The sequence below is a fragment of the Camellia sinensis genome, chromosome 8 (genome assembly GCF_055761805.1).
Source record: "Camellia sinensis isolate YWXY chromosome 8, ASM5576180v1, whole genome shotgun sequence".
Taxonomy (NCBI): Eukaryota; Viridiplantae; Streptophyta; class Magnoliopsida; order Ericales; family Theaceae; genus Camellia; species Camellia sinensis.
The window spans coordinates 33,466,688-33,479,605 of NC_138968.1; the positions used below are offsets into that span (position 1 = coordinate 33,466,688).

Below are 12,918 nucleotides of genomic sequence, written 5' to 3' on the forward strand. Positions count from 1 at the left end.
AAAAAAAATTAAAGAAAAAAAGGTTGTTCCAACTCAAGTGGAACAAACTCAAGGTGTCTTTACTGTTAAACATTAAATCAGATGGTCAAATACGAACAACTTGTGCAGACTTCTTTCACAGAATCACAAAACATTAGATGATCTGCCTCACAGCGTTCTGTGACTAGAATGTCATCTAGCAAGAACAACATCATGAATGGAACAACTACATCCTTGAAAGATTCAAAAAGATCTATCATATAACAGTTTCACTAATTTAGGAAAACCACCACTTTAAAAAAGCAAATATTTGATTAATACAAGTGTTTACATGTGAAAATCTACCATAAACTTCCATACCTAAGCTACAACAAACTAGACCATAAAGACATTTCACAACAGAGCTCAGTCCTCAGCTAAAGGACACAGCAAATAACAACAATATCGCGAACAAGTGATGAAGACACAGTTAGTGCAGTTACCCAGTTCTCAGGCAATCGCTGAATAATCAAATCAAGTCGGTCACAAAAATCAGAAACAGTTAGTGCAGTTACCTAGTTCAAGAATGATTGCTACGATTGCATCCATACACGGCCTCTGATCTGGAGATTCATTGGTGCACATCAAAGCAACTTTCGCAAGCTTTGCAGCTTCGTATTCAGAGAACCGGCCATGAAGATTTGGATCAATGAAATCAGCAAATCTGCATAACTCAGCAGCAACTCGTATGGAGCTCACAAGTTTCCTCTTCCCTGATAGGATCTGTAAGACAAGTACACCAAAAGCATAAATGTCGCTTTTCTCTGTGAACCGGCCTGTGTTGGTGTACTCGGGAGCTAGATATCCCATGGCAGCACATGCCTTGAGTGCTGAGAAGACTGTGTCATTGGTCAGAAGTTTGTGTAGGCCTGAATTAGAGAGCAAAGGTTTGAATCGCTGGTCGATGAGCACCTTCTCTGCTGATATGTTTTGGTGAACTAAAGCAGGTTTGTTCACAGTGCACCCATGTAAATACTCTATGCCTGCTTACAAAGATGGACAAAGCTTAAAAAGCAAATTAAGTCTATACTCTATGGTGAACTAAAGCAGGCTTGTTCACAGTGCACCCATGTAAATACTCTATGCCTGCTTACAAAGATGGACGAAGCTTACTTTTTAAAAAAAGCAAATTAAGTCTATACAGTAAAATCAATGTAAAAAAGAGTAATCCATAAATATTTTTGATGGAAAGTCCAATATGGGAAGACACAAAATCTTGAAAATGTACAGTGAAAGATTAGTTTGAGAGAGAAGCTAGAGAGCAAAGAATGAGAGAAGCTAGAGAGCAAAATGTTTTCTGTATTATGTGTTGTGTCTTTACAAGAGAAATGAACTCTCTCTTTATAGAGAGAAGAAATAACATTGGATACCAAGTGATGATTGAAACCACCGAAAGAATAAAGTGAAAAGAGAAAGTTATACAATTAGCAATATTATATTAACAGCCCCCCGCAAACTCAAGGAGGGAAAGCATCTACCAAGTTGAGTTTGGAAACAAGATCATTAAAGCGGCCAGGAGGATGAGCCTTAGTGAAGATATCAGCGGGTTGATCGACTGAAGCAATAGGAAGAAGATGAACAGTTCCACAAGTAACATGCTGGCGAATGAAATGACAATCAATCTCAATATGTTTGGTGCGATCATGAAAAACATCATTGTGAGCAATCTGAATAGCACTCCGATTGTCACAGTAGAGAGGGGTAGGAGTAGATGAAGAAACTCCCATATCAGCAAGGAGCCAGCGAAGCCAGAGAAGTTCCTGAGTAGTATCAGCAAGAGCTCGGTATTCAGCTTCGGTGCTAGAGCGGGCAGTGAGAGATTGTTTTTTGCTACGCCAAGCAAGAAGAGAATCCCCTAAGAAGAAGCAGAATCCCGTGGTGGAGCGTCGATCCGTAGGATCCCCAGCCCAATCAGCATCGGAAAAGGCACGTAGGTCAAGAGAGGAAGAAGCCGAGAAGTGAAGACCATGGAACAGAGTGCCTTTGAGGTAGCGAAGGATGCGGAGTAGAGCAGTATAGTGGGGAGTGCGAGGAGCTGACATGTACTGACTGACAATGTGAACAGCATAGGCAATGTCAGGACGAGTGACTGTGAGATAGACAAGACTGCCGACGAGCTGGCGATAAAGAGTAGCATCAGAGAGAAGAGTGCCATCGAGAGGAGTGAGACGAATCTGAGGATCAATCGGAGTAGACGCAGTTTCGCAATCAGTAAGACCAGCACGAGCCAGAAGATCGGATGCATATTTGGCCTGGGACAAATAGGAACCAGTAGAATCATGAGATACTTCAAGGCCTAAGAAGTAGTTAAGAGTACCAAGGTCCTTCATCTCAAATTGTTGGTGGAGAAATTGTTTGAGGTGGAGAATACCAGCTGTATCATTACCAGTGATAATCATATCATCCACATACAGAAGAAGAAGAGTAGTACCATTAGAAGTAGTCCGTATAAAGAGAGCAGAGTCATAGGAACTAGAGGTGAATCCGAAGGCAAGAATGGTAGAACTGAACGTAGCAAACCAAGCACGAGGTGCTTGCTTGAGACCATAGAGAGCACGCTGTAGTTTGCAAACCTGATGAGGTGGAAAAGTGGACCCAGGTGGAGGTTGCATGTAGACCTCCTCAAGGAGATGACCATTGAGGAAAGCATTTTTGACATCCATCTGAAAGAGCCCCCAGTGGCGAGCAGTAGCAACAGCAAGTAAACTGCGAACAGATGTAAGCCGAGCAACAGGAGAGAATGTCTCCTCATAATCAATGCCATATTCTTAGTTGAAGCCCTTGGCAACAAGACGAGCTTTGTAGCGTTCAATAGAGCCATCAGAATGTGTTTTGATTTTGTAAACCCATTTGCAGCCAATTGCAGTCTTGCCAGGAGGAAGATCAACAAGATCCCAAGTATGAGCTTTATCCAAGGCATGGAGTTCATCAGTCATAGCTTGCTGCCAAAGAGAATTAGTACAAGCCTCACGATAGGAGGTAGGTTCATAAGTAGAGAAGGCAGCAGATCCAACAATATAATCACGAAGATGGATAGAAGGTTGAGTTACCCGGCGTGGTCGACCCGGAGGAGGATCGGTGAGAGGAAGAGCCGGTGGAGAAGGAGGTGTGGTAGCAAGAGGTAGACCTTCAGGTAGAGCAGGCTGGACAGGATCAGGGGTGAGCAAGGGCGTCTCGATGGAGGAGGAACCTGTATCAAAATCAGCAGAGAAAAGATCGATGGAAGGATTAGTAAATAGTGCAATAGTGGAAAGTCCGGGTAAGTGAAAAGAGGATAGCGAGGAAAACATTTGGTGTTCCCAGAAAACGACATGGCGGGAGATACGAAGACGTTTAGAGAGAGGATCCCAACAGCGGAAGCCTTTATGTTCAATGCCATACCCAAGAAAACAACAAAGACGAGAGCGAGGTTCAAGCTTGGTGTGTTCATGGGATTGAAGTAGAACAAAGCAGGCAGAGCCAAAAACCCGGAGATTGGCGTACGGAGGGGGAGTGCCATGCAGACGTTCAAAGGGAGTTTGATTATGGAGGACAGGTGTAGGAGCACAGTTGATAGTGTAAACAGCAGTGAGGGCAGCTTCTCCCCAAAAGTTTTCAGGGCAGGAAGAAGAGAGAAGGAGAGCGCGAGTAGTGTCAAGAATATGCCTATGTTTCCGTTCAGCGCGGCCATTTTGCTGGGATGTGCCAGCACAGGAACGATGAGGCAATGTACCATGATGCTGAAGAAAGGAAAGGAAATCTGAATCCCGATATTCCATAGCATTGTCAGAGCGAAAAATTTTGATGGTTTTGGAGAATTGGGTGTGGACCATTTGTGCAAAACGATAATAAATGTGTTTCAATTCAGACCTATGTTTCATGAGAAAAAGCCAAGTAAACCGGAAAAAATCATCAATAAAAACAACAAAATAGCGGGATCCCCCCATAGTAGTAGTAGGTGAGGGTCCCCAAATGTCCGAATGTATAAGATCAAAAGGTGCAAGAGAAACAGAAGTACTTTTATTAAATGATAAAGCAGGTTGTTTGGCAAGTTGACAGGGTATACAATCGAAATTATCGGGAATTACATGACCCAACTTTCCACTAGAAACCAAAGACCTTAAGCGATTAACAGAAATATGCCCTAAGCGACAATGCCAAAGATGAAAGGGAGATAATGAGGAAGTAGATGTAGGAGCAGCAATTTGAGGAGAGGCAGGAACATGAAGGTGAATGAGTTCATAGAGACGTCCATGCTTACGGCCGATCCCAATAGTCTGCCCTGTCTGAGGGTCCTGTACCAAACAATCAGTAGCAGAAAATGTGACAGTTAGACCAAGTTCACATGATTGACCAATGGAAATAAGGTTTAAGGTAAGAGCAGGGATATGATAAACGTGAGGTATGGATAAAGAAGAGGTGGAAACAGTACCAACATGACGAACAGACATGAGAGAACCATCAGCAGTATGTATTGAGGGAATATGAGGAGAGGAAGATAATGAAGAAAAAATAGTAGAACTGGAGGTCATATGATTACAACAGGCAGAGTCAAAATACCAAGAAGAGTTACCTGGAATGACAGACAAAGCAGTAGGAGGAGGTGTACCAGATGGGGAGAGAAGCTGTTTGAGCATGGCCTCTACATCTGTTGGAGAAAAGCGAGGGGTAGATGGAGTAGGTGACTCAGAGAACCCGGCAGAGGTGGCAGTGTCAGTGGGATGAGACTGATTCCCGGAAGCAGCAGCAGCAGTGTGATGAGACTGATTGCCGGAACGGTGAAAGTTTCCCCGGGAAGAGCCACCGCGAGAGGAGTGGCTATTGGAGGATGAGCGAGAGGGATTGCGAAAACAATCCTGTTGCAGATGGCCAGGACCAAGTTTGTTGCAGTAGCGGCAGGATCTGACGGGGCAATGGACCAGGAGATGGGTTGAAGGAAGGCCCCGATTCTGACAGTAGAGGCAAGCAGTAGTCCGTTGGGGAAATGATGGCCGGGACGGAGGAGTGGCAAGAACAGAGTCCACATGATGAGTTTGAAGAGTACCGAGACGAGTCTCCTCGGATAGCAGCTCAGAAATTGCTTGTTCAAGAGTGGGCAATGGATGGCGATGAAGCAGAGAGGCACGTACGGGCTCAAAAGATGAGGTAAGAGCCATGAGAAATTGCACCAACCTTTGCTGGTTGCGATGGATAGTAAATAAAACGGCATCTTCGGGGTCATGCCATGTTGGTTCGGAAAGAGCAAGCTGATCCCAAACAGAGTACATTTGAGAAAGGAAGTCATTAATGGACTGAGTGGATTCTTGGCGCATGCGGTGAAGTTGGTTCTGAAGTTGATATTGATGGGCAAGACCAGTAGTCTGGTATCGTTCTTTCAAAAACTTCCAGATGTCTTTCGCAGGAGTAGTTACAGAGTCAAGCTGAAAACGGCCAAATTGAAGACTGATAGAGGTAATAGAGGTATTACGAAACCAGGTAATGATTTGGTAATTCTTACTGTCTCATTCCTCAAGTCGGTCTTCATATGTAGCAGTATGAACAGGAGTTTCAGTAGTGGCACTGTCTTTTACTGGTTTAGCCACATCCCCGGTGACAATTCGCCAGAGCTTCTTGCCTTTGAGGAAAGAGGACATAGCTTGGGCCCACAGAACATAGTTTGAACCATTTAAAATGACGGAAATGGGATGAGAGGCATCATGACGATCCATATTACTAGTTGAGTAGGGTTAAAGTGATAGAAATAGATCCGTAGGAGCAAAATTAGGTAAAACAGAGTGTACCAGTGAGTCCGGAAGGTCGAAAATAGCAAGGAAAGGTATGCTGGACAGAGATGATGTCAGCAATGATGTCAGCGGCGCACGTTAGCAGAGTGCAGGGAGGAGCACGTTAGCAGGAAGGCAACGGCGCACGTTAGCAGACAGGCGCAGGCGCGGCTCACGATAGCTTGTTTGGCGCACGCGGGTGCACACTAGCAAAGCGGCGCACGGTACGCGTATGGTAGCAGGCGCGGCGTATGGGAGCCGCGGACGTGTGGGCGCGTGTGTGCGCGTGGCGGAAGTGAGCGACAGGAGTTGGCGAGTGTGGGCGCGTGTGCGAGTGGTGGCGGTCGTGTTGACGCGCGGAGGCTAAGGGCGGCGCGTGTGGGCGCGTGTTGGCTTTTCTGAGAACGGGCTTGGTGCCGTTGGACTCAGGAGAAAATTTCGGACAGGTTGATGTGCTCTGATACCATGAAAGATTAGTTTGAGAGAGAAGCTAGAGAGCAAAGAATGAGAGAAGCTAGAGAGCAAAATGTTTTCTGTATTATGTGTTGTGTCTTTACAAGAGAAATGAACTCTCTCTTTATAGAGAGAAGAAATAACATTGGATACCAAGTGATGATTGAAACCACCGAAAGAATAAAGTGAAAAGAGAAAGTTATACAATTAGCAATATTATATTAACATACAGAATCCCAATTGTTTGAAATGGGTTTTTCTTTAATTAGCTCCTAAGAGGCTCCGACAATCATCGGGTCACTTCCCAACACATGTCAGACATATGTCTAAAACATGTTTTACTATTTTTAAAAAATGTCTAGACTCGTACATTCTTAAAAAAACTTGGTAAACATATATATTACTTAGACACACATGAAATACATTACAAATTTAAATAAAATAACTTAAAATTCAATTATAAAAGATTTTTTTTTTTAAATTGTTATTTTTGGAATAAATGGTCATGTATATGGAATATAATAAATATATAAATAATATATTTTGTACATGTCTCTCACGTGTTGTCTCTCATGTTTTTTTTGGAAAATTTTCTTGTTATGTCAAAGTGTTCAGGTCCATGACCCCTTGGAATTGAAGTTTTACGGATGAACTCAAAATGAAGCAAGGAAAATGGCTTTTTGGAATCTAAATTGAAAATGTGATCATTACAGGCCTTCTATCTAACAATCAAAACGATTTTCTGTTGTAGCATGTCTAAAAAAACATTTTGATGAAATAAATGCCATAAATTGCCTTTTTAAAAGCCCCTTTTGTTGATGATAATTATAATGAATGGTGAATCCATGCCTACAAAAATCAATGCAAACGAAATTAATCAGTTTGAAACTTCAAGAAATAAAAAACAATAACTGACCTTTGGCAATGCCACTGATGATAGAAACTCTGGTGGGCCACTCAAGCACCGGATTATCCCCCTCCTTCAGGTCAAGATAGTGCAGCAAATTCCCATTTGGAATAAAATCGTAAATGAGAAAACATTCACCGCGGCCTTTCGAACAGCAAAACCCTCTCAACCTAACCAAATTTTCATGTCTCAACGTAGTCAAAATGTTCAGCCCCTTCAAGAACTCAGCTTCCTCGGACTTGCAGCTTGCTTTCGTGATCCTCTTAATAGCAACAAGCGATCCATCTCTCAAAATTCCACTATACGTTGCCGAGAAGTTGCTCTTACCCAAGAAATTTTTTTCAGCAAAGCATCGAGTAGCGGACTCTACCTCTTCCAAATTGAACCTAAAGCTTTGCAAAACCTCTTGGGTGAAACAACCGAAACTGCGACCATCTGCCAATGGGTCCCACCCATTGGAGTACTCAAGGCTGATAAGGGGAGAGCCGTTCTTCTTGTAAATCTCCACGGCCTGGTCAGTACTTACGCGGATATCAGATATATCAAATGCACTCCCAAGTCTCTGTTTTCGCCGACGAAATTGCAAAAAGGTCAGAATTCCTAGAGCTGACAATCCAATAGTAACAATAATTACTCCAATAGCAATAGAAGCTCGTGGGGTTTTAGAGGAATTCGAGCATCGAGTTTGGCCGCAATTCAACTTCAAGTTTGCTGTCTCAGGGATGTCTCTTGTTGAGAGACCAGTTGTACCACTCGCATAAGGTTCAGGCCTGTTTGGATCTATTTGATCTGAAGTAGTGCAAGTTCTCAAAGCTGAAAATCCAACTCCACATAATCCAGGGTTGTTTTTGTATTGAAACCCTTCAACTAATCTCTTCAGAGCTACACGATCCACAACGAAAACAAAACCAAACAGGGTTTTCAATGTTTCAAACATTTTTATTGTTACATTAAAAATTAAATGTAAGTCATATGTGAGTAATAAACTTTCTTACTGGGAGGTACATTGCCGGAAAGAGTATTATTTCGGACATTTAGATTTTCCAGCAGAGGAGCATCGGCTAGTTTTGTGGGAATCGAACCAAAGAGGCGATTAAAACTCAAGTCTAGCCTCACTAACATTCCCAAATTCCCTAAGCTTGCGGGGATAGCACCACTCAATTGATTTGATTGAAGAGCAAGAACACTAAGCTTTTTCAGAGACCCCAGTTGTGTTGGTATGCTTCCAGTGAACTGGTTATAACAAAGCTGCAAAACTACAGAGCAAATGCAAAATACAAGCAAAGTTTTAGAATCATAAAAACAAGAACAAAAACCCAAAAGCCAAAAGCCAAAAGCCAAACCGCTAAACAAGATTAACACTTCACAAAGAAAACACCCACGGAATAGTTTGCATAAGGAGGTTAAAGATTAATAAAAACTATCTCCAAAAAAAAATATTGAACAGCGCAGAAATCTCAAAGAAAACCAATATGATTAAACATAGATGCAGAAGAACATAAGTTTTTTTAACAAGATTGAACAGTTATATTCTCAAATTTGGGACCTCAATATACTGTCCGAACTACAGAGAACCCAGATGTTAAACTCCAAAAATACGACACACACAAAACCTCAGACAAAAAGCAAAGTAGGATCTCCATCACATTCATTCAGCAATATGAGTACAGCACAAGAAAACAGAGAGAGAGAGAGAGAGAGAGAGAGAGAGAGAGAGATGTAAAAACCGTTTGAGAACAATATACTCCAACCATAGAAAAAAAAACCCAGAAACATTGTAGTATCTCACATTCAACATTCTTAAGAAAACTTGGAGACAACCCATTTGCTTAAAAAGATAGAAGACCGTTTTGAGTTCAGCTGAAAATAGAAAACCCACACACACACACACACACACACACACACACACACACAGATATATATATATATATATATAGAGAGAGAGAGAGAGAGACTCCACCCATAGAAAGAAAAAACAAGAAAGTATCTCACATTCAACATTCCTAAGAAAACTTGGGAATAATCCATTTGCTTAAAAAGATAGAAAGCACATTTGAGTTCAGATGAAAATACAAACATAAACACACATATATTATATGTGTGTCTATCTATATAAAGAGTTATATATATGTATATATATATATATATAGAGAGAGAGAGAGAGAGAGAGAACACATGAACCACCGACCAACCTTGTAAACTAGCCATGTTCCCAAGTTCAGGAGGAATGTTGCCAGATAGATTGTTGACATTGAGGTAAATATCACTCAGCTGAGTCAGATTCGAAATCTGTCTGGGTATTTCTCCACATAAAGAGTTATAATGCAAGTAAAGACCCGTCAAGTGCTTGAGCCCACCAATCGCCGGAGACAACTTTCCGGCGAGCCCTTTGCCCTGCAACGAAATGTTAGCCACCTGACCCTTCTCATTACACGCCACGCCCTCAAACGAACCACCACAAGGATCACCCAAAACAGTCCATGAGGTCAAAAACCTGTTCTCTGGGTCAAGACTAGCCTTGATGTCCATGAGTGCTCCGAGCTCGGCAATTCCACAAACAGGTGGAGCGTGAGTGAGTGTGATGAAAAGAAGGAGAGAGAAGAGAAATGCTGGGAAACCCATTACTGATTTGGGCTCAAATGGACGAAGATAAACTCTTTTCTGTCTAGAAATGTTTTCTGGTGCTGGGTTTTCTTGCTATTCTGGTTCTCTCTCTCTCTCTCTCTCTGTGCTTGTCTTTGTTTTGTTTTGACTTGCAGAACAGAGACCGAGGGTTCGAATCTCACGGAAGTGTCCACACAGAACCGAAAGTAACTCTTCACTCTCTCTCTTGGACAATGAGAAGAAGGCTGGTGAGGAAGAGACAAAAGTTGCAGAGAAGTCCATACTGTCGCAATGAAAACACAATGAATGAGAGTGTACGACCCTGATTGTCCCACCTCAGCAATGAAGTGGGGACGATTTGACGTGGCAAGATCAGAGGGGATGAGATATTTCAGGCTCGAAAGAGAGCAAACAAGTTGGGCCGTTAGACATGATGACCTTCTGAATGAGTATGAGGATTCATGGACGCTCAAGCTGTATGTATTGAGCAAGGATCCTCTAGAGTGATTTGTCAGTAAATCTCAATCACACAATATAGCACTCTAGAAAATTTTAGAAAAATTTCACTCTAAAGGATCCTTGGTGTTATGTATTATGTGTCAGGTGAAGAGAATAGATTTGTGGGTTTTCGTACCATTCCATTAAAAGACAATATTTGAATTTAATAAAAAGTACTAGGGTATTAATGCTCGTATTAAGCTTAAGTTTGGCATAATTAAAAAAGACAAAAAATTAAAAAGTTACTATCTTATTTAAGTCATATCATCTTATTTAAGTCACATCATTTCTCTAACACATCACTTCAAACCCAACCCAAACCCAACCCATATTTCATAAAAAGTCAAAAAGTGCACTTATTTAGTCTTCCCAAACTAAGCCTAATTATGAAAATTTTTAATACACATTCCTTTTAAAAAAAATATATCATATATATTTTTAATTATAAGATAATGTTAAGACTGTAAAAATTTTTACGAAAAATGATTTGTTTCCCTAATTTTTTTCTCCTGAATCCCTCGAAATCACAGAGGAGAGAAAGAGAGGGGAAAGAGAAGAGAGGGGAAGAGGAGGCAAGTCTCAGCTGTCGCAGTCCTCTGCCCGATCGTCGCAGCGTCCGCCGTTGCCTCCGCCAGATCGTCGCAGCCTCGCCTCCGCCGTCGCCTTCGCAGGTCCGCCGTCACAGCCTCGCCCCTCGCAGCCCCTGCCTTTGCCGTCTCCGCCCCTCGCCTCCGCCTCCGCCCCATTTGTTGGGCCCCCTCCAGTCCCTCCTCCTCCTCATCCTCCTCCTCCTCCTCCTCCTCCTCCTCCAGTCCCTCCTCCTCCCTCTCCTCCTTCCCCCTCCTTCTTCTTCCATCTTCTTCTTCGTTTCAGATTCAACCAAAAAAAAAAAGAAGGCAAAAACGACGTCGTTTTTGCCTTTAGAGGGATTCGGGGGGGCTGTCTTCGAGCGACGTAGCATTGCTCATTTTTTACTAAATATTTTATATAAATATAAATTTTAGAAAAAATTATAGATAAATCTCATTTAGAAGTGTTTTAACTCAAGAAGTTCATGAATGAATTTTTTAACCTATTTAGTCTCATGTATGTATAGTTTTATTCCATAAAGTCATTTTTCTTGATTTACACTATTTTCTTGGACACTTATGCCCTTATATTTAATTTTGATACCCTTATAAATATTTTTTGAACGGTTCGTAATTTTATGATGTAAACATTCATATTTTTAAATTCACATTGGTAGGAATGTAAAATTGGCCCGTGGGCGGCCCAAAATCCGTCTGCGAGCTGGGGCAGGCCCGGCCCGTTGACAATGTGAATATTCACATTGACATGTTAACATTCATATTAATAGGAGTATAAAATTGGCCCACGTCCCGTGGTGGTGCAAAACCCGCTCGCGGCCCATGGGCGGCCCGGGGCGGGCCCGGTCCGGGCCGTTGACAATGTGAATATTCACGTTAACATGTTAACATTCACATTGATAAGAGTATAAAATTGGTCTGCGGCCCATAGGCGGCCAAAAGCCTGCCGGTGGCCCGGGGCGGGCCTGGCCCGGCCCGTTGACAATGTGAATATTCACATTGACATGTTAACATTCATATTGATAAGAGTATAAAATTGGTCAGCGTCCCGTGGGCGGCCAAAAGCCCGCCCGCTGCCCGGGGCGGGCTCGGCCCGGCCCGTTGACAATGTGAATATTCACATTGACATGTTAACATTTACATTGATAAGAGTGTAAAATTAGCTTGCGCCCCGTGGCTGCCCGAAACCCACCCACGGCCCGTTGACAATGTGAATATTCACATTGAGATGTTAATATTCACATTGATAAGAGTATAAAATTGGCCCGCACCCCGTGGCTGCCCAAAACCCGCCCACGGCCCGTAGGCAGCCCGGGGCGGGCCCGGTCCGGCCTGTTGACAATGCGAATATTCACATTGACATGTTAACATTCACATTGATAAGAGTATAAAATTGGCCCGTGCCCGTGGCTGCCCGAAACCCGCCCATAGCCCGTGGGCGGTCCGGGGCAGGCCCGGCCCGGCCTGTTAACAATGTGAATATTCACATTGACATGTTAACATTCACATTGATAAGAGTATAAAATTGGCCCACGGCCCATGGGCAGCCAAAAGCCCGCCTGTAACGCCCCGACCCTTCACACGTCATCGATATTGTCCGCTTTGGGCCACGCCCGCACGGATTTATTCTTCCCAGTGGGTCACCCATCCCAGAACTACTCCAGCCTAAGCACGCTTAACTGTGGAGTTCTGTTAGGGATTTCACCATCCGGGAAAAGGCCTCGATGCTATATAAGGGTCCAGGTTTTTACTTTTATAGCCCAGGAACTCCCCCTCTATTCCCGATATGGGACACCGGGGCCTTACAATCCACCCCCATAAGGCTACACGTCCCCGTGCAGTTGCCTGCCAGCTCGCAAGCCCGCCCACATGCACCGAGAGACGCCAAGGACCCACACTCGGTACTCCGGAGAGTCGGCTTTGATACCATTTGTAACGCCCCGACCCTTCACACGTCATCGATATTGTCCGCTTTGGGCCACGCCCGCACGGATTTATTCTTCCCAGTGGGTCACCCATCCCAGAACTACTCCAGCCAAAGCACGCTTAACTGTGGTAGAACTACTCCAGCCTAAGCACGCTTAACTGTGGTAGAACTACTCCAGCCTAA

At 43.3% G+C, this 12,918-nt stretch overlaps 1 protein-coding gene across 1 annotated transcript; it reads right to left on the reverse strand.

Annotated features, from left to right (window-relative positions):
* Positions 1 to 272: 272 nt before the first annotated feature.
* LOC114313091 (Leucine-rich repeat protein kinase family protein) lies at positions 273 to 9,973 on the reverse strand. The gene is made up of 4 exons (XM_028259433.2): positions 9,312 to 9,973; positions 8,115 to 8,375; positions 7,129 to 8,001; positions 273 to 1,001 (listed from the first exon to the last, which is right to left on the reverse strand). The coding sequence occupies exons 1-4, from the start codon at positions 9,739 to 9,741 to the stop codon at positions 511 to 513; spliced, it is 2,055 nt and encodes a 684-aa protein (XP_028115234.2). The 5' UTR covers positions 9,742 to 9,973; the 3' UTR covers positions 273 to 510.
* Between the last annotated feature and the right edge of the window lie 2,945 nt (positions 9,974 to 12,918).